General features: G+C 40.3%; 1 protein-coding gene across 1 annotated transcript in view; it reads right to left on the bottom strand.

The window, feature by feature from the left end:
- Nucleotides 1-2596: 2596 nt before the first annotated feature.
- lrfn5 (leucine rich repeat and fibronectin type III domain containing 5) overlaps nucleotides 2597-22084 on the bottom strand; it is a 31782-nt gene continuing 12294 nt past the window's right edge. Inside the window, exons 2-6 of the mRNA XM_015384457.1 lie at nucleotides 15755-16670; nucleotides 14505-14679; nucleotides 8074-8407; nucleotides 7059-7359; nucleotides 2597-4251 (exon numbers count right to left, since the gene is read on the bottom strand). Of these exons, the coding sequence (XP_015239943.1) occupies nucleotides 3556-4251; nucleotides 7059-7359; nucleotides 8074-8407; nucleotides 14505-14679; nucleotides 15755-16645 (2397 nt within the window). The 5' untranslated portion in view covers nucleotides 16646-16670 and the 3' untranslated portion in view covers nucleotides 2597-3555. The remainder of the gene's footprint in view (nucleotides 4252-7058; nucleotides 7360-8073; nucleotides 8408-14504; nucleotides 14680-15754; nucleotides 16671-22084) is intronic.

Here is a 22084-nt window from a genome sequence, read left to right on the forward strand (position 1 = left end):
TGATTTTATTTTGTATTTATTTTGATTCCTTACTGAACTCCAGGCAACATATTTATATATTTTTTTATTTGAGATGGAAAGCATTAAATGCCTATTAATGAAGTGCTCAAATTAAAATATGTTTTATCTTATAATTAGTTATTGTATGTTCCACTTTTGGAAAATCATCAATAGTTTCGACTGAGAGGGCTACTCATTTTAAGACAAAATGCCCAAAGGGGAACACAAGTCAAAAAAGGTTGGAAAAAAGTATACCAACTAAAGAGAGAGATACCACTACTGGGGTTGAATATCTCAAAAGAACAATTGTATTGGGAATATAATATAATAATAAAAAAAAAAATCAATGCTCTCCTGATTTATAAACTTGGAGCTATCAGGACACAGACAGTGTGGTGGTTGGTAGACAAAGGGTGCCAGCGGTCCTCCAGCAGTCCTCTAACCCCCAAGACAGGCTTCCCTGATATTATCCATCATGATCCAAAACTGCATTTTTCAATTCAGTAACAGAACAATTCAAAGCTTAAAAACTGTTTGTAACTTTTAACACTCCTAGGACTGATAAAAGTGGTACATTTATCCAAATCAAATTCTGAGTGCTACATATGATTAAATACACCCTAAATTATTTGAAAATGTAAAGACCCCTTGTGCACCATTAGAAATTACCAACCTGCCCTGTACAGAAAACATTTCTGACATTTGAACTGGAGGTAAAAATAGACGACATAAATACAACTTATTGTCTAACTGGAAAAAAAAAAAATGATTTGGCTTCTTTTATTGATATTTCTTTTTTAGCACTCCTTTCAACCCCCAACACCATGCTGCCCTGGGCGTTTAGCCATAATACTTTTACCAAAAAGGTCCAGGAGATCCGACAAAGAAAGAGCTGAAGTAAACCTTTAAGTAATAGTATGAAGTAAAAGGTAAAAAGGTTGGCAACGCTCCATTATTCTAAGCTTAATAGAAACAGAATAACTGATTGTTCCAGCTGTGTTATCAGATAACTTTTAACACTAATGGACTGTAAAATAATTACCTTTGTGAGTTTGAACAATTTTTTAAACCTTGGTGTACCTTAAGCTGTGTTTTGTCAGAGTCCTTTAATTAACCTTTAAAAATGCTTCGGTTAGGGTTTCTTGCACAACACAAGGTCCATACATTGAGTTTTAAAGTGACAGAAGCTGACAAACTCAAAGTCAATAAAGCAGTGGACCTAGCTCAACATTTAACCAGGGGACGAGCCAAGACTGTATTTTGCCGGGGATTTTAAATTGTGTTTGTAGTTCCACAAAAAAGACATGACAGGAGCTTTCAGCTGTCAGCATGGTGCAGGAAAGTAGACTGACTACAGCGTGGGGTCATGAGGGTGTACCAGGAGGGGAGAGGCCGCTCAGGGGCCTGGTGACACATTACAATGGGGTTAGAAAGTGGGTCAAGCTCTTGCACTCTGATGAAGGAAACCATGTGGTTTTGATGTTGCTGCAGGGTTACACTCTGCTATGCCTGCCGGCTGACCTCCAGTTGAGGGCTCTCACCTCGCTGAAGCCTCCTCCACATGCTCACCATCTCAGAGAAGGTGCATTGAATACCTAAGAAAAAGAGGCTGTAGGACTGCTATACAAAAGTAGCTATTTTCTGATCCTCCGCACCCCAGCTCTGCATTTTCTCTTGTCTCTCTAAATCTCTGAGTTATCTGCTGCACACTCCTGCATCTTCATCCTCAACCCCTGTGTCTCAGCCTCCCACCCTCCTCAATGTATTTGTTTCACAAAACCTTCCATTTATGCCTTTCTGCTCCCCCCCCCCACACCAAAACACACACCTCTGCCACTCTGTTCCACTCCAGAAAAGCATCTATTATTAACAAACACCTTTGGCTCCTGCCAGCAAACTGAACCAAGGCCTTAGCCTAAGCTTCTCAGCATTTTAATCGCCTGTAATGAGCAAGAAATGATGAATGCATCCAGTTTAGATGACAGGAATTAATTCACATCTTACACTTAGAGACTAAGCAGCTGATCCTGGAAGGTTTCACTTCTAAAAAAAAAGCTGATGTTTGTGGTATTCCAGCATATATAAAATCAACCCTGAAGCACACAGCCACCAAAACACAGATATCCTGTTCCAAAGGATAAAGCATAGCACACCTTCAGTCCTTCCACTCTCGCTGTACAATGAGCCCTGAACAGGTTCCCACTGCGGGAAGCTGTGTTTAACCTCTTCTGCTGCAGGTTTCTGCAGAAGCTGGCTTCAGCAAGAGCAGACACAGGGCTGTTAGATGAGCTAGAAGATCTGCAAGCGAGAGGCGTCCCCGATGACTGGCGAAGCCTCTTTTCATCATCAGCCTCCCTGCTCTCTCTGAACAAACACGAGACTTCTGGGATCTGTCAGAGGTCCACCACTTGCAGAGAGGCGGGAATTAAGCTGCTGAAAGATGACAGAAAGTCCCAAATTGTAAGCACTTCTGCAAGCAGCAACAAAGGGAGTTTTTTTTGTTGTTCTTTTCTAAATGATCCTCACAGATTTCATTTGTGGTGAAGCTCAGAGGAAAAGCTGAAAAAGAAAAGATCAATCTTTCTTTTATCACTGGTTTATTTATATTGATAAACATCAAACAGAAACAACAGCAAAATCAAGAGCGGTCGGCCTCCCGTTCTCGTGATTATAATCCCTTCTCTTACATTGACAAGTTAATTTACAACGGTTTATCGGCGTGACAAGATAAACGTCTGCGAGTATAAAATATGGAAATGAACCATTCCTCTGGATCTCACCCACACGTAATATCAGATTAGTTGCAGCACCTGTCATGCCACCAGTGCTGGTTCAAATTGCCGCTCGAATCAGTCATGACAGGAATCCTATCCGAGCGGAGTCTTTATGTAATTATGTGATAAAAATGTATCGATTCAAACCGGAGGGCAGTATTAGCTCGAGTCGACTTGTGCCACGAGAAATGGGGAAAAAAAGAAATGCTGCATTGTGCTGGATCTGGGAGGGATGAGGAGCTGGAGCGTTCTCTTGTCTACTACATTCTGTTCCCGCACTTCCGGGTTGTAAAGTACATTCCTAACTTCTGGAACCCCGCCTCCCAAAAAAGTAATTAAGACATATCTCCATCTGTAGGTGGAGTTAAAGACAAGACGCCTGAATGTTCAAAGTCTTCAGATATTCTGTCAGCTCAGGCAGTATAATGACCCGATCCCCTGTATGATGCTCTTATTATACAGTATGTTCAGATTACCGCATTCAAAACCACATGAACACTTATGGTTGCACTGAGATATATGGTATCTCACACAACTAAACATTTTTGTACATGACGTCGTTTATACATTGTTGTGCCTTTCATTGAAGTTGATATAAAGAAGACTCTGATAGGTTATAAGGTAGAAAACAAATGAACCATTGACCCCTGATCCTGTGTGCCTGTTTTCCACAGGTCCCTCGGTGAGGAGCTCAAACAAGGCAGAAAGTTTGCACTCTCTTCCACGGCGGACATCCAATCTAGTCTGGGAAAAACAGAACACTCAGGTTGTAAAGTTGAAATCATAAAGTGCTCTCCAGCAGCCACTCAGACCTGGATAGTTTGTCCCTGGCTCGATGGATGTTTGTTGTGCTCTCGAGCTGCGGAAGCTCTCCGCTCATCGACAGGCTGCGCTTGGAGCGCAGGCTGGCCCCAACTTTGGGGTAGGCCACATAGCAGCGCTCTCTGTACGAGTCTGCATTAAGGGAGTGCCTGCGGTTCACTCTCACACCTCCTGCAGGCACAGTCATGTAATGCCGGGAAGCGTGGTGGGGTCGGGGGCCTCTTGGAGCAGCAGTCCATTTCTGGGGTTGGCCGGGCCCTGGGAGACCGATGGTATTGGCCATTTTGACCTCTGAGGAGTTATTGCGGTTCATGTTGTTGAGCTCAACCTCTGTCTGGGCTTCAGCTCGACGGGCCTCTGGGGGTTTCTGTGGAGCTCCGGAGCGCTTGGGCCTCGGCGCTCCTGGGGAGGCCGGGTGCCAGCTATGGCTGCCTGCAGACGACGACACCGTGCAGTCGGGAACCGAAGGTTTGGTGGTTGGTAGAGAAACAGGAGGTCGTTGCTTGGTTGGCTCTGGAGGTGGGAGGGCAACTCTGAGGCATTCCTTGTCATTCTTCTCTGGACGCAGAACCTGTTTGGAGAGGGACTTAGGGATCCCACAGCCCTGTAGCTGACCATCGCTGCTCAGCGAACGGATATCCCCCATCTCCAGTGCCTGATTGGACATGAGATAAATACAAGAGAGAAGGGAAACATGTTGACAAGTAAACACAATGATTTTAAAGGCAGCACATTGCTTAACAAAAGTATTCTTTTTTGTGCTTCCTTCAGATTTTGTTTTGCTGCTACCATGCTGAATATTATATAAGGTTTTCATATGATGGAGCAACACAAAGTAGTGTGTAACAATGAAAATCTAAAAAAGAATACATTGCATTTTAGCCATATTTCCTCTATCACCCCTAATTAAAATCAAGTACAGCCAATTGACCACATGATTTTATTTTAGTATAAATGTAACTGGTCTTTGAAGTCCTCACTGATTTGCTATTTTATGCTGGAACACACTGCATGTCTCTAACTCTAAAAAGTCAGATGCCATTTTTTTTGGTAACACTTGCTGTGTGGAGGCTCCCACTATGCGTCTGCATTCATGTGAGAGGTTGTTCCAGAGCCTCCTCCAGTATAAACAAGCTAGGTAGTGACCATTAATCTGTGGTTTCTGTTCTAACAAGCTCAGAGAGGATTGTGGTTTCACTTTATCATAACATAAGTATAGAACATCTCATAGAGATATTTGTAATCCATTGAAAGACAATTTTACAACTGCTAAGATTTACAGCTCAGCTGGAAGACACTTCAGTCATGTTTTCAGTTTTCCACATGTCATCCAGGAGTTACAGCACCACTCGAAACAGAAATATTACTTCTAATCTGATTCATAACCCACATGACATCCCTACTATAAAAACCATGGTGTTGGCAGCATCATCCTGTGGAAATACTCCTTTAAAAGTGTCTCATCCCAAAAGCGAAGGCGCTGAGAATTAACAGTCTGTGATATGAATGACGAGTTTTGAGCAATGGCTATAAAACAGATTGACACTGTGAATAGGAATGGTAGATGCAGGAAAAAAACTGAATAAAAAATTTAGCTGGAATTCAATAATCCGAAATGTTCTGTCAATTTGAGTCAGTGTCTGGATGTGGTTGTGATGTGTGGTAAAAGATGCTTTCTTTCAAAAACTTCAGAGGGGGATCCATCCTCAAAGCAAGTGAGAAGGTGCTGAAACTGGGTCCTGAATCCAGCTGCAACACCTGGAGCAGGCAAACTGGATGAACTGGAAGTAGATCTGGAGGAACTAAGGATGCCAATGCTGTTGTTTGGTTTTCCATATTATATAGAGTACTGTGACTCGCTCAGTAAAATCATCGTCCACCATTAGGTTGAACAGACAAGAGGATATAGATAGATGTAGCTCCTATTTAATGATGTGCTAAAGAGAGCTGGGTGAAATTTCGTCACTGTGAACTGTTTGCAGGAGAGCGGGCAAAATGCCAATTGACCAACAGGTCAATGATACGTAAAATGCATCTCATTCGCGTTTTGTATTAAACTCACCTTATAGCAGTGATAGAGAGATAAATTAAGATTAAAACCTTTTTATTCTATACAATATGTAAAGAGGTAAAATATGAAAAATTCTGAACTTTCTGATATGTTTGTTTAAATCCAGATTAAACTCTAGGAATGTTTTAAAACTAATGTTGACTAATGTTTTTCATCCAATCCCACTAAGCTTGAATTTAGAAAAAAAAAGGGCTTTAGATATGCAAAGTAGCTATTGAAAAAAAAGGCTAACGGTTGTAACTGAACCCAAAGTATTGACTCAAGAGGACTAAACACAAGTAAATGGAGGGTGATGAGTGCCATAATTCAATAAATAAATGCCATATGAAATATTTTTTGATGCATCATTCATTTATGAAAACTGGAAATAAATGCAAAATTTATGTCACCAATGCATAATTAAATATAAGGACCTCAATTAAATATATTGATTTTAGGAAGTAAGTATAATTATATTATTATTTGATAAATTATTTCATGCTCCTGTGCTGGAATACTCTATAAGTTAATGTAAATAGTCACACATCCATCAAAGTCCAAGAGGCGGGACTAGGGCCACATTCGCAGTAACCCTGACATCTGATTGGCTGCCTCTAACTGAGCAAAAGAAGTGAAATTCTTTCTGGGTTTTTTTATCCTTCCTTTTTTTACTAGTAAGTCAATATTATCACTGGAAAGGGTTGAAATAACTTCAGAAATGCGTTGCATTTTATTTGAAGCTTATTTGCCAGCTCATGTCAGCTCACACTTTGCAGAGACCAGACTATGGGTAAATAGGCTGTAATTACTCAGCCAATGTGCTGTAAATAAATGGCAACACTTTTTAGTAACATACTTACTGGCCAAAATGTTGACATTAGAATGAAAAAAAAGCAGAAAGAAGTTTTATCTTGCTCAGCAACAAACAGCCAATTGGATGTCAGGGTTTCTATGGAGTAGGATTCAGACCCGCCTCATAATTCTTCATCCCAGGTAGATGAAATCATTTATTGAATCAGGAAAAATTATGATGTATTCACATCTTAAAATGCAATGTATATATTTAAACTGAGGGCCATATAATTAATTATATATCTAATAAATAATGTATTTATTACCAGTTTCAATAAGTTAATGACACATTGAAATAATTAATTTGTTATTTATTTATTATATTAGCCACGTCACCTTATATACAAATACACTCGTCACATTTTTATTTTTAAAGGCAACAAATAAACCATGAATCATTTCCTTCTGCTTCACAATGATGATTTTTTTTTTTACTGGTCTCTTACATAAATTTAATTGAAGGTCTTGGCTTTGATATGAAAAAACGGGGAAGATGTGAAGTGGTTTATGAAGGTAAGGAAATATGAAAGCAATGAAAACTCAAAAGCTGCAATACTAACCTTGTCTGCTTCACCTTGGTTACACACTCGGTAACGCACAATGAGGAAGATGATGAAAGCGAGCACAGACGCCACGATAATCCCTCCAATGATGACTACGATGGTCCCGCCAAGGAACTGGGACTGCATGAAGTGGCACCTGAGGTACTGCTGCTCGGTGGTGAAGTGGACGCAGCCTATCACCCTGGTGGCGGTCAGCGAGGTGACCTGGTCGTCGTAGATGGCCAAAACGCACAGATCGTACTGCGTGCCTGCCGCCAGGTTGTTCACCAGGATGTTCTTAGTGGTTGGGGGGATCATTCTGCAGGAAAACCGATTATTCAGCTTAATGTTGTTTAGATAAAATCGCTCATTTCTCAGGGGGCTACTTTAGATCTTTCTAAACACAAGCTGTTGTTGACATTTGATTTATTGTTTCAACAATATCACAGGTAAAAAGCTGCTAGGGAGCACAGAACACTTCTATGTAGCAGCTACCGCTGAAGGACCATATGTGCTGCTGACCTGAAGTTCATCTGGGAAAAAGAGTAGGTGCAATGATCCTAACATATCTCAGTGATTAACAGTGAGCAGGCAGGGATGAAAGTAAACTCTGTGCTGTGCTTCTTCAGACAGGCTTGTGTGAAGCATCTGACGCTCTTTGTAAAACAGTGGAAGACGGCTCTTTCATCTTCCCCTGGGTCTGCAGCTTAGTGCTGACATTCTGTTTTGATTTTGTTGATTAGGCATTATCAAGGCCTTGCATGTAGTAAATAATACACAAGGGGGATTAGGAGTCGAAGGAGATGAATTCATGTGCTGTGCATTAGCCTTCCTGATGGGATTAAGTGATACTATGCAAACATTCAGGTCCAGCTCTTAATGACCTAACATCCAAAGAGAATTATGCATTTACACAGAGGATAGGTAAGAGTCAGCGGGTTAGGAAGAGCTCAAGATTTCCTCAATACAGGGAAATCAGCCGGTTCTACTGCATTATCAGTTACCATGCATCCGGATTAATCTGTCTGCTTACCTGTATACCAGCGAGTCATCATAGGTGCCATTATACTGGATCTGAAACATGCGGATTCCAGGAATGCTCCTGTGAAAGTTGAACTTGACCAGGGCCGAGGTAGAGGTGGCCTCTGCGATTACAACCTTCTTCTCCTGACTTGTCTTTGCGTTCCCCATCGGCACCCCTCCCGCCTCGGCCCCCGTCTTGGTCACAGTGGCGATATCTGAAGATCCGGGGTCCGGCTCCTGCTCGGCGATGGTGTCGTTGGTAATGTGGGGGAGTTTAGTGATGAGCAGATCCACCGTCTGCTGGGCCTCCCCGGCCGGGTTGGACGCCACACAGGTGAAGGAACCTGAAACAGAAGCCAAGGGGGATTTAGACATAACAGACTATGATTAAAACCCGATTAGTGAATGTAGATTGATATACTTTGTAATAAAGGTTTTTGTTTAATTTGAAAGTTAATTGAAGCAACTTTTGATTATTCTGTAATGTAGGAAAGATGAGCATCTTTATATGACTTTAAATGACTTTCTAGGTGATGAAATTTAAGTGTTATAGAGGAGTCTGTAACTCTCCTACAGTCTGGCGGATACTGATCCTTTAAATACAGATGAAAAAGGAGGAAACAAAAATGCATGCTTAAATGAACTCCTAACTTTAAGTGTGACTAAAATTTCTAAAAAGCAAAACCTTCATCTAAAGCTGGAGTAATAAAGGCTGAACAGATTTACCTTCACATGCATTCTATGTGAGACATGTCACAAAAAGGTCTTTCACACCAGCCAACAGACTAACACCTTTTGCACCAGAAGCCTCCATGTGACAGAAAATCTCACAGAATCCATTAAAAATAAGGAGCAGAGGCTGCTTTTTAAAACCCTACTTTGCCGTTTTAATGCCACCGAAATGTGTTAGTGGATGCCTCCTTTTTAGCACAAATGTGAATCATTAGCAGAGTTTCTCAGTTAGCAGCTGCAGAGCAGGACGGACCTTTGGTGATTTAAAAAAAAAAAATCTGAGTCAGAAGCAGCGCTGCGTTTAACCTCACCGTGGCAACATGAACTCACAGCTGATGGGGATTTGATAACCAGCAGCTTTTCTCCAGTCTCTTTTATCTAAAACCACCTGCATAGTAAGTTAAAGCTGTTTCTCCACACATACTAAAGATTTTTTAATCATCACAGGTCATGCAGTGAGTAATATAAATAAAACTTCCCGGGTTCTGCTTAACTCTTTCAACATCTAAGCCTGATAAACCCGAGTTATGGACAAGCCTTCCACATACAGGAATTGAGGCAGCTGATCAAGCTGAAACCCTAAAAATCTTAATAATTACGCTGAGCTACATCTCTTTTATTTACTTTTTTTTGCATTCAAATCTTATCTGGGGTGTAGGAAAATACATTACTAAGGATTAACACAGATGAAGTACTGTATCTAAATCTTTCTAAAAAACACCTACACACAAAGGCAAAGCAAGGCAAGGCAAATTTATTTCTATAGTACAATTCAGTACAAAGACAATGGAAAGTGCTTTACATGATTAAAATATAGGAAAATAAAACAGAGTCAAAGCAAGTAGGAAAAAAAGACATAATAGCAAATGACTGTAACCTCATAGGTGGGTTGGCCCTCCAGCACATGTCAAGATAAGTATCATAATGCCAGAAAAACATGTTCCCCAATTCATACTATTATATCTAGAAAAAAGTAAATAAAGATCTTTATGCAAAGAGGAAATAGATATCTGTGTCGCTCTTACATTTGGAGGATGCTAGACTAATCCATCTCTCTGCAACCTTTATAAAGGACCAACAGACTGCTGAACTCCTTTGTTCCCTAAGCCATCAAGCTGTACAACTCATCACTTGGTGGAAAGAGGAGGTGATAGGAAGAGGGACAAGGCTCAGCACCCCCCTCCTTGGACATCTTATGCAAAACATTACCTATTGTCAATCATGTGCAACATTCTACGCTCTCACGGTGCAATAACCCATGCCAACTACTGAGTAGCCTGTGTAGTTTTTTAGCTAGTTATAAGGTCTGTACATCTCTTCAGAACAAGTGCAATAATCCAACTACTATGTAGTCTGTATAATTTCCACTTACCGGTATTTAAATGGTCAGTACATTTCTGAAGTGCAACTGCACTTACCCAAGTAAACTACTGTGTAGTCTTCACTTGGCTCTCTACTGTGCAGATATTTTTATATCTAAGGGATATATTCCAGGACATTACAACTTTTTTCTTTTTTTATGCTTTTTTGTACTATATACACTCTTTTTATATAGTCTGTTGTATTTTTATCGTTAATAGCATCTTGCTTTAACCCTTTGTACTCTATATAAGCTACCCGAACCAGAATTTCCCTGAAGGAATAATCCCAAGTCTAAGTCTTCTTTGGGGAGACGACTAAATTAAAAAAGATTAGACTTGAATATTGTTGGGGAAAACTCATTAGGGCTGATATAGGAAACCTTCAAGGGCGGAATCGAGTGGAATACCAGGGAGTCTCACAAGATAACAGGAGAGGGAACCTTTAGTTTGTAAGTGTGGCAAATGAACCACATTCAAACAGTGCTTATCATGCCAGCCATTCAAAGCACCTTAACATGCACACATTCATCCACCGATACACAGATCGGTGTTAAGAATGTTTATAGCACGATCCGTCTTCCCATTGAGCCACAATCGTCTCAGCATGAACCAGAACATTTCAAGAAGCATTCAAAACAAAGCATAACTTTGAGGTTACGCTTTGTTTTTTTTTGTGACAAAATTCAGCTTTTCTATGAAACTAGGGAACACTGCACCTTTTTTTTTTTCTTTCTACAAATCGGACCTTTTTAAATGTCATGCCCATGCTCCGCATTCAGAAAAAAAAGACTGTTGTGTGCCCAATTTATAAATTCAGGCAGTTCTCCAAAATGAGTGAAATGGAAGATTTTAAGAGCTGACGTACATCATGCTTATATTTATGTCTTCAATTGAATCCTGTGTCTTAATGTTTTGTTTTTACCTCAGTCTAAAAGTTTCATGATGAGCTTTGAGAAAATAATACAAAAGGCAATTTTCTAATTATGATTTTGTTCATCAAGGGAAAAGAACCATCCAAACTGACCTGGTCCTAATTAAGTAATTAAGAAGCAATGTGCCCCCTAGTTAAATCATGAATTAAGTGGGATTAAATTACATTGTTTCCAAAGCTGAGCTTAATTTTAAAAGCAAAATACAGGCCTGGTTATTACCCTACCCATAAATAATTTAAATATAACATCTTTAAGGATCTCAAATGGAAAAATATCTTCAAAAGGAATATGTTAGAACTGTAGAAATAATAATCCATTAACATCCATCCTCTGCAACCTTTATAAAGCTCGTTTTTACAACTGTAGAACAACAGTGAAACAAAAGAGGATTCATAATTAACATCAAGATGAGGCAGGTCAACCAAAATAGCTCTAAGAGCAAAGTGAAAATTCAACCAGGAGCTAAAAAACTATGTGCAACTACAACTAGAAGCCTTGCTTATCTAATCCCAAGATACAAATAGAAATAGAATAGAATAGAATAGAATAGAATAAAATAATAAGAGAGTTCCAACCCAAATGCAACATTAAGCATCCCCTCTCAGTCTTACCGTGGAAGGTATGCAGTTGGAAAGCGTTTGTGTGCTCTTTGTACTGACTGTTTACTTTTTCTTTAAAATGACAGGGAAAGGGTAATTTGGGGTTTTAATTAGGTTCCATTTCAACAAATATTCCACTAAGAGTGTTTCACTGCCATCATCTGACTCATGTTTCTTGTTTACAAGTCAAAATATGCCTTTGCAAATTGCTAGACTTCTTTTTAAGCAAACAAGCTTTTTTAATTTATTTTTCAATTCTAAGCTATTTCTCAAGTTGAAACCTCTAGGCAGTAAAATAGTTTACACCAGTAACTCAACCTTGTGAAATTATAGGCCTGTTAAAATAAGAGTTTGTGGAACAGAAGAAATAAAAATGTTTTTTGAATTCTGTTTTGAGCAGTTTGTGAATAGCTGGTAAGAGATATTAAAAACACCTTATGAAATCATCTGTTCTCAATATTTGGCCATGTAATAAGAAAAGCAAAATTTGACATAGACATTAAAACTAGGTGGACAAAGACAAATCCAATTGGTTGAGACATACAAAAGTAGCATCGTTGAATTTAACTCGTGTGAGAAATACAGGTTCTATTAAGGATAAGTGCTGCAGCAACATACGTCTTAATTTCCTGTTATCTCTACAGTCTCCTTGTTTCCCTGCCAACTTTAGCAAATTGAAAGATTTAGCACATATGAAATGCCAATTTACTCATTGAAGAGGTTTTCTAAAAGATAATAAGTTGTTTTATAAAACACAGAAAACAAAACACAGACTGTTGTACAGTTTTCCTACAATAAACACCACTATAATGTCATTATACCAAAATCAGCTTCTGGACGGTTGGTTAGTTTCTTCCTATAGCGCTCATTTTTGTGTGTGCAGCATGTGCATCTCAGCCATCATAGTTTAAGCCTTTAGTATTTTTATTCAAGAATAAACAAATGAACAGTAAACATTGCAGGATTAACCTAAATAATCCAGGATACACCAGGTTTCTCTTTGAGAATTCAAAATTTTGCTGCAAGAAACCCTGTACATGAGGAGAAACCTGCCCACTTCTTAAACAAAATAAACAGCCACACATCAGACCAAACCAAGGCATCTTTTAATACCTTGCAGCTGGTGGCCTGATACCAATGCTCCACCGTATTTAACAGTTGGCATGAGGAGCTTTAAGCTTTCTCATCCCTTAATAAATGTTTGTTGTTGTTTTCACAGAAAACATACTCTGGTTGATCTATTGTGGGTTTTATTTTTGGCTTGCGGTTTGATGTTAGACAGAATTTTTCTCTACAAAATGAGAATGCACACATTTTTTCCAGCGGTTTTTATTGTCATTACATTGTCACAAGCACAGAGCAACGAAATCAACTCTCTGCATTCAACCCATCCCCTTGTGGAGCAGTGGGCTGCCATTGTGTGGCGCCCGGGGAGCAGTGTGGGGTTAAGGGTCTTGCTCAGGGACCCAGAGTGGCAGTTTCTGGGAGTGGGGTTTGAACTCAGAACCTCAGGATTCCAAGTGCAATGCCCTAACCACTTCCCTATAAATCCAGTCAGGGATCCCATCCAGCAGCCATTTGATGCAATCTCTGCTCCAACAGGCCTGCCATTCAGCTCTGGTAAGGAGTCCATTAATGCAGGGGTGTTGATTGGATCAGCATCTAGGAGTTGAAGGATGGTACCTTCTATTCTCTTTTCCCAATGGATTACTGTAAATCCTGGGAGAAGATAGATATCTTATTTTCTTCTCTCTCCCTTTTAATGTCTAAATGAAAGCTGAATAAGGAGGTAATTAATTAATCCTTCATGTTAAGGTAATTACAAGAATAATTTGATATAATATAGAACTAATCTCATTTTCTTGCTTAAACCAATCAAATATATTTCACCAAGGCTACGCTACAGTATGTTTACTATGTCACCCTTGCAGCCTTGTTATTATTAGATGAAGAGAAAAATTTATATAGAAAATATAGAAATATGGTCTCATTATGAGGGGCTGTCTGTAATTTGATCTGGCTTTATTTTACTTTATGTGTCCACTGTAAAAGTTTAGAACTATATCAAAACAGCAATGCGAAACAACAGCAACTAAAAATGCAACTTAACAATCTCTCTGAATGGCCAGCTTTAATTCTTACTGTCCAATCAGTTTGAAGACAGATCAAAACATTAAATTGTGACTTCAGAAAGTATATAGCAGATTTGTTCAAATGGATTTGTTAGTTTTTTTATTTCTGAGATAAGAAAATGCCCACTTACCATGCAAATTCATATAAAGGTATAGAAAGATCTGCCTACATCATTTTATATCAAAAGAAATACTGAAATACTTTCTCCATAGAGTCACAGAACAAATCAGATCTCCTCTGTTTGTTAAGATAATTAGCTAAACCTTTAAAGACAGCCTATACATTATTTACTTACTACCAAACCTGGCATCTCTGTGTGTCAGGGTGATGTGACAAAGCTTTCTGGCAGCTCAGCACCACTGTGTCTCTTGTTGGGTCTAGCAACTACTCCCTTTGTGTCTAATTTGGGATTTTTTAATTACATAAGCTATATACAACCATGTAGGACTAAAAGACAGGGAAAAAAAAAACTCCATAAAGAGGAGATGGGTTCTTTAAACTAGGTTATGATGTTCTACTGTTCTTAGCAGAAAGTAAGTCACGCTTCCTTTTCTTTTATCCGTCTCCACCATTTCAGCAGTGCACAAACATACTTCATCTTTAGGCTTTGGTGTGGCACAAGCAAACATGTCATTTCGTTCTGTCAACATCACAGGCGCAGCCACAAGAGATTGGCAAACAGACCTGAGTCTTTGACGGTGCTGATGAGGATCTCCAACGTCCCGTCTGTGTGGACCGTGGCTCTGGAGGAGTTGGACATCAGGCGTCCGTCGGGGGCGATCCAGTGGATGATTGGGTCGGGGTCACCCCTGGCTTTGCAGCGAAGAGTCACACTCTGACCTTCTAAAGCTCGCAGCTCCTAAAGAAGAGGGTTTAAAAGGTAGACGAAGTGAGTATGCTTTTTATAAAGAAAGATTTAACATTGATGTTTCTGTTACCAATGGCCTATAGGATCTAAACTGATAACCATGATATTTCAGTCAGCCTAAAGTTGATTTGTTAATTTTAAAACCTTTTTCACAAGCAACAATGTATAAATATTAGACAGAAAAATAGTGCATAGCTTAAAAAAAAAGAAATAAAGGACTACATGGTGTAAAAACTTTGTAAATAATCTAAAAAATGTGGTTTGCATGAGTAATGATTACCCCTAAATAGATACTTTTTACTAACCTGACAACAGCCAGATGCATGTCTTTTTACAGCCAAAATTTTCCAGTATTAAGCAAGTTTGGTCCCACTCTGAATTAGTGTTAAATGAACTCTCTGCATAGTGTATATCTCATTCCAGTTGTTGTAATAACACTGTGGAATTTAATATATATTTATATATAGATGTAAAATTTTGATGCTCTAACAACATTGCACTTATAGAGACTAGGTTTGTAAAAGTATACTGCTAAGCATATCAGCATCACTCAGATTGGATGGAAATCATCGGAGGACATCAAATGAAATTCTTGCACAGACCTTGAGATCTTACAAGCACAATAATATGCCTTCAGTCTAACTTTTCACTTGGTCTGTTGAATGAAATCTAAATACATACACTGACATTTGTCCTTTTCATAGAAAAAGTGAAAACTATCATATATGGGTTTTTGGAACTCTTGCTCAGTTTCCCAACAACGGAAGCCAAGAGCTTTAATCAACAATAAATATGTCCGTAATACATAATAATCTATTATCCAGTCCTCTGATAAGAACCTTCTTTAATGACCTTATAACAGACCAACAGTTTGGTAGACATTTGACAATGTCAACCCAGCAGTTTGTCTGTGAATCCTGGTGCTTAGAGGCTTATCCTTGCTGTAGCAGTTACTGGAGAGCCTAATGTGGCCCCTTAGATTAGCTGCAGCCCTTTTTGGCAGAGGGACTGTAACAGTAGAGCGGGTTTTGTCTTAACAGTGAAAAATTCAATTTGGAGATTATACCTGTGAGTGTCTGGTGATAAGAGGCGGCTCACACAGGAACTCTTCCTCTGACACAGTCCAGAAATACCGCCCAGCCAGGTGCTGTGGGGAAGCACAGGTCTCCAGATCATCCTCCCTCTGCAGCCTTCGAAGCCAAAGCAGCTCGCAGTTACACCTCAGCGGGTTGCCACCGAAGCTCAGCGCGAACGAAGACGGGCCCATTATCCCGGAGGTTGCCAAGACACCTGCTCTTTGGAAAACAGGGTCAGGTGGGAGCTTCTGAAGCTTGTTGGATGTTACATCCAGCCTTTTAAGCTTCTGCAGTCCAGAGAAGGTGCCCTCTGGAATCAAGCTGAGCATGTTGTGGTCTAAGTTAAGCGTATGGAGGTTGGACATTCTCTGAATGGCTATCCAGGGGGCACTTTCCAAGTTGTTGTAGGATAAGTCCAGCTCTTCCAGGGCGGTTAGGTCATTGAAGGCCCCAATGTGGATGTGCGTGAGCTGGTTGTTGTTGAGAATGAGGTGGTGGAGTTTAGACATGCCGCTGAAGGTGTCATTGGTGATGCGGGTTAGCCTGTTGCTGTCCAAGTGAAGGGCTCGGAGGTTCTCCAGATCTCTGAAGGCATACGGTGCAATAGACCCAATGGTGTTACGAGAGAGGGTCAGGTCCACCAGCTTGGTCATGTTGGCAAAGTCTTTGCGTTTTATGTTGGTTACAAAGTTATCGCCGAGCCGCATCTCCACCGTGTGCCTGTCGATGCTAGGGGGCACAAACAGCAGCCCCTTCTTGTCGCACAAAGTCGCCAGGTTAGGATTCAGCATCTGGCAGACGCAGCGCTTAGGGCAGATCTGAACTTTGTGCGCCTTCACCGCCACACCAAGCACTATCAGGAACACCAGGAATGACTCCATTTGACTTGAATTTAGGTTACCAGACCTAAAGAAGAAGGACAAAAGTAGAAAGGTGAGTTATTTCTAGCATTCATACACAGTCTGAATATGAATAGAATTAGATTGAGGTTTTCTTGAGACAAGAGTAATTTATTCATTCCTTTTTATCTTCCTTCCTATCTTTTTCCTTCCTACCTTATTACCTTCCCTCCTACCTTTTATTCTGACTCCTTCGCACACATTATGTGTTCTGCCTTTGTTTCCTTCTTTCTTTTTTGTTCTTCTTGATTGCCTGGTTTCGTAACTCACTTTGTTCCAAGCCTCTATCCTTCCTTCCTTCCTTCCTTCCTTCCTTCCTTCCTTCCTTCCTTCCTTCNCCTTCCTTTTTTCCTTCCATGTTTCCTTCCTTTTTTCCTTCCTTCCTTCCTTCCTTCCTTCCTTCCTTCCTTCCTTCCTTCCTTCCTCCTCTTCTTCTCTTGTGTCCTACCTCTGTTCAGTACAACTGTTTTTCCCTCCTGTTTTTTTTTCTTAATTTTTAAAGCCTGGCTTTAGTAGTTTTCTATTTTATAATTCATTTTCAACATAAAGGACCCCACAAATGGAAATTTGTATCTGGAAAAAATCGTTTGACAAAATGTGTAAGATATGTGTATTTCTAAAAGCAAAGGAGAATGTAAGCCATGAAAATGTAATGATATCCCCCTTTAAACGTTGAATGAAATGTTTGTTGATGATGTGATCACCCACAGGGTGAGATAAGGCTTTTAAATGAGGGAAATCTGCCCTGGAAAGTCAAAGCTTTTTTCCACTGCATTTGTAACAGAAACGCTGCCAGTTCCAAGCTTAGCGAATCCAAACTGTGGGCAAGAAGCGAAGCAAGTCGGCGCCTCAACAAACAATAACACATGAAGCTAATTAGTCACCTACAGACTTGTGAGTGAAACATCATCACTAAGCTGGTATGATTATTTTTTGTGTGGTAGCTTTCCCTTTAAGCCCCCGCTCTCCTCATCATACTTTCTTATTTTTTGATATGATAATGCCAACGCTTTTATGTTTGTGTACAGAAGGATGAAAGTCTAGACTAGCAGTTCAGGGGCCTCATAAGAATTACACTGATATCTCTCTGGATCGTATCGCCAATAGGAAGGGATGATTGGGCCCAGAGCCTCAGCAAGGATGTGCCTTGCCTCGCTATTGATTTTCTCTCTCCTCTCTCTGCTGCTTCTTTTACTTATGACACAGACAAGACGAGAGGATAAGATGAGATCCATTTGATGAATCCTGAGACGCTGTCAGGGATGTGGAATGTCATAGAACTAAGACCTTGGAGATCAGATCACAGCTTTGCAGGTGAGCCACAATGTATCAGAGCATAAGTGACAGTTCAAGTGATTATATTATGCAGGTTGAAGCCTTCTGGGGGACCCTCTTACAGTGCTTATAAAAGGTGCAGTAGTTTAATCGAAAGCAAAAAAAGCCAATCTTTAAATACAGAAAAATGGATGATTTAGCCTTAAAACTTTTCTCAAATTGCCATAAATAACTAAAATGTCAATGTTGGCTCTCAGAGAGAGCAAATAAAAGTCTTGCTTCAGCAAAACAACCTGTCATGCTACGAAAGCATCTTCTGCACCTAAGTTGAGACACAGAGCTCACACTGTAATAACTTCGCCCCTCTGAGCATACTGAAAAGCTCATAAAGTAAACAGCACACAAGGGTAGGAGTGACACAACGCCAAGCGGGGGCACACTTTGTATATTTTTCCCCCTCCCATCACATGAGGATGGCAGAGAAGGAAGCCCAGTGCTTGCCGCTGACAGCTGTGTAAAAAGTAGCGCAGGCTGACAAGGAGGCAGGAACGAGGTCGCCTTTAAATGGCACATAATAGCGAGGGGAGGAATATTATTGGGGGGAACATGCTGACATTTTTATGAGCCGCGGCTGATGAAGTAGCGAGGAATAAACGTCTCCCCCTGACCTATTTTTATGTGGGACAACTTCAGCAAATCGTACAAGATTTGTGGATTTTGTGTGGTGGTGCGTGGCCCCACGTTTAGAGAGAAATGGAGTGTGGAGATGTTGCTGCACCGCTGCTGCAAGGGTCCTCACTCCTGGAGCAATGCATATAGTGCGCTGGTAAAACATTCATTTCCCACCCAACTGCACATTTTCTTATCGTGTCACACTGAAACCAAACCTATTTTTGAAGCTTGTTTTAGACCAACTTAAAGTACTGCATGACTCTAAAGTGGGAGAAATGGTTTAAAATATTTTGCGAATAGAAATCTTAAAACTGTGGCATGCATTTGTGTTTTGCCTAAATTTTAGCTGCAAGTTTTTTGGAGTAGGAGGTGAAGGGGTATGCCTCTACCAGCCCTACACAGCGGGAAATATTTACCCTTTCACTTGTGAAAGAGCTCAGTCTGTTTGGATGTAGAACCCATGAACATCAGTCCGCAAGTCCTACCTTCAGTTGAACTATATCTGGACTTTGATCAGGCCTCTCATTACCTGAATATGCTTTGATCCATGCATCATGCTAAGACGTGAACCTTTTGCTTTATCTAAAGTCTTCCAGACACACTGCACCTTTTTAAAGACCTTCTCTTGCTGCTGTTGAGTTACTGTACTATAAAAATCTGTTACCCTTCCCTAAACATTTGTACCATTAACTGGCTTGTTTATGTTTATGATGCTTATTTCATTGTAGTTTGTGCTCCTTTAGTCATCAGTTGAGATGAAGTGTGCTCCATGTAATGTTTGAAGATTGGTTGACAATGTTATTCCCATCCTCCAACAAAAGTGTAGTCCATGTTTAATGGTTTAGTTTTCTTTATTTTAAGCATGTAGCAGGTCAAAGTAAAGAGTAGTTTGTTACTGTGACAAGACAAAATATAAGAGTTTAGGTTGTATTTGAACTAAGCGCTGAATTTTCTTTTTAATATATATGAGTGCATATGAATTGGAGAAAAAAAAAGGCTTTAACAGCTGAGGTGTAATCAGTGTGTGCCCGTTTCTGTTCCAAACACCTCTTCCCCTTGCTGAATGGTCTGGTTGTGCATCGAGGCAAAGAGAACCTGCTATTTCCAGTCTCAAATGGTCCTGAAGACGTGATATTGATTCACTCTGCAGAGACCAGGCCTCTTTTTGCAGCTGAAAACTCAGCGGAACGTGAAGAGAACTGTTGCAAGGGTAATCCTTTCAAGATTTGTTCTGTGAGGACGAAAAGGACAGCGCCTTCCCCCCACCCCTTATTTTCCTGTCTCGCTGGCCGTAAAAGGGCCCAGTAGGAAACAGTCCCATCTTTTACTGTCTACTTAATTTGCATTCAAAGATGTCTGTTCTGTTCCATGGGGGATTTGCATAACAGTCTGCACTTATCAGGTACAGGAACAAATAGGTAGATGATCAATTAATGCTTTCATCAATCACACACTTGATCTTTAAATGTCACACCCCCCTGGAAAATCATTATCATCCAGGTTGCAGATTTCACTACAAGTGATGCGACACAGGAGGCCTGGGAATAAACAAGCCAGCAGTCAACGTATCAATGCATCGACCATAAAGTCCTGCTTTTTGTCAATCAAACTTTTGTTTAATACCTCAGTGCAGGTGTTTCCACCCTTAGAGAGCAGAGCAGACTGACAGGCTACACCCACATATGCACACCAGTGGGTGGATTTCTGCCTAATAGAGGCAGCTAACCACACAACAACCCCCAGCTACAGAGGCACACTCATGGGCTGCAGCAGCATACTTTAGCAGAGGATATCTATGCTCTCCCTGGGGGAGCGTTTGCCAAGAAAATCCTTATGCAGCATGCAGCATGCCAATCAGGCTGTGAGGTCATGAGAGGGGGATATGTTTTCAGATGGTCTAACTTATGGTGGAGATCATGTGAAAATGCCTCTCATATCCATTTCTGGGCTCGGAATCAGGGAAACCAGCCCCAGAGTGAGGAAGTTAACAAGATCTGTAGACGCAACAGCAAATGGCAGCATGTAACCCGGGTTACTCAGGGGAGAGCAGGGTGTCCTCCTGCTGCCAGAAGTAAGCATTACCATGTCAAGGAGGTCAACGAAATGCTGCAACATGATGCGAAATGGTGTTGACAAAGCAGTGAAACAGGTCTTCTCTCTCCCGGCTTTATGAAGCCAAATGGAGCCGTCCAGGTCCAGCGCAGGCATCCGGAACAAACACGGATATTTTTTGTGGACTTTCTAGCATACATCTCTTTTTTTCCCCCTTTTTAGTGTAAATGTGTGCATGTGCTCTGACGCCTGTTATCCTGCAAAGTCTGCCAATGTTAAAGTGTGATAAATCCTGGGCGACAGCCTTGATGCCATGGCAACACAGAAAACGTCAGTTTCGGGTGCGAAGTAATCAGCAGCTGATTTTCCAACAGCCTGACATGATCTACAGCAAAGGTTATGGTCGAAGGCCATGACGGACCCACTGCACCATTTCTGACATGAGGAGACTGCAAACTCAGCTAAATGTATATTGGATTTAATGTCTCAATTGCTTTTCCCAGTGTTGCACATAATAAAAACCTAACTGACTTGATGGGAAACCTGAAGCAGTAGAAATTATTTTCCAGTGTTAAAGGCTTGTGGATGTAATGTGTGCATATGAATATGCTGGGGGGGTGGGAGTCTACTGCATCAGTAGAAGTGCAGTTCATTAGAATCTACATTTCCTCCTTGTAATTGCAAGTGTTTTACTTCACACAACATCACAAGATATTCTGTGTTAACTTGATCTAGAGGATATTTCCCAGTTGGAGCGTCGGTCAAAACTTTGTTCTTGTTCTTCATGTTGTGTCTAAGCTGAGCTGGTGAAAAAAAAATCACTTTTAGATCTTAAAGTGAATTAGAAATTGGATTTGTATCTTTAGTCTTGCACTGTTGCAACACACCCTGATGTAACCTGGAATTAACTTCCAGGCTGACAAACGGAGAGTCTCTGAGCACATGTGAATAATATCTACTACTAGCCTAAAGGCAGAGATGTGATAATTAAAAAGCATGCCGTTTTTCTTGACAGCTATAACTACAAATCAGATAAATGAAATTAGGGCCTTTTTTATGACATTTTCAGCCACTATTAATTTCATCAGTGGTTTTGGCATCCAGCCTTGACTTCCATGTTTATATTTGATTATGATATCTACAAGTATGCATGAAATTGGACCCAATATGGGACTGGTTTGAGGTTTTATCTTTCCCAAATCTCAGTTGCTCTATTGTGTGTTTTGTCTCTTTGCTGCAGAAACTGGAGGGTTGCTGCAGCTACAGCCTTTCCTAGCAGTAAAAGGGTTCTGATTTTTCCCACAAGCAAAGAGTCTTACAATAATCCACTGTACTTTCATAGAAGATATTGCAAAAATAAATAAATAAATAAAACAACTGGAATGAAAATTTCATTTTCTCTTAAACTCTTCTTTTTAATTA

The sequence above is a fragment of the Cyprinodon variegatus genome, unplaced genomic scaffold, assembly GCF_000732505.1.
Source record: "Cyprinodon variegatus isolate N-32 unplaced genomic scaffold, C_variegatus-1.0 Scaffold313, whole genome shotgun sequence".
Classification (NCBI taxonomy): domain Eukaryota; kingdom Metazoa; phylum Chordata; class Actinopteri; order Cyprinodontiformes; family Cyprinodontidae; genus Cyprinodon; species Cyprinodon variegatus.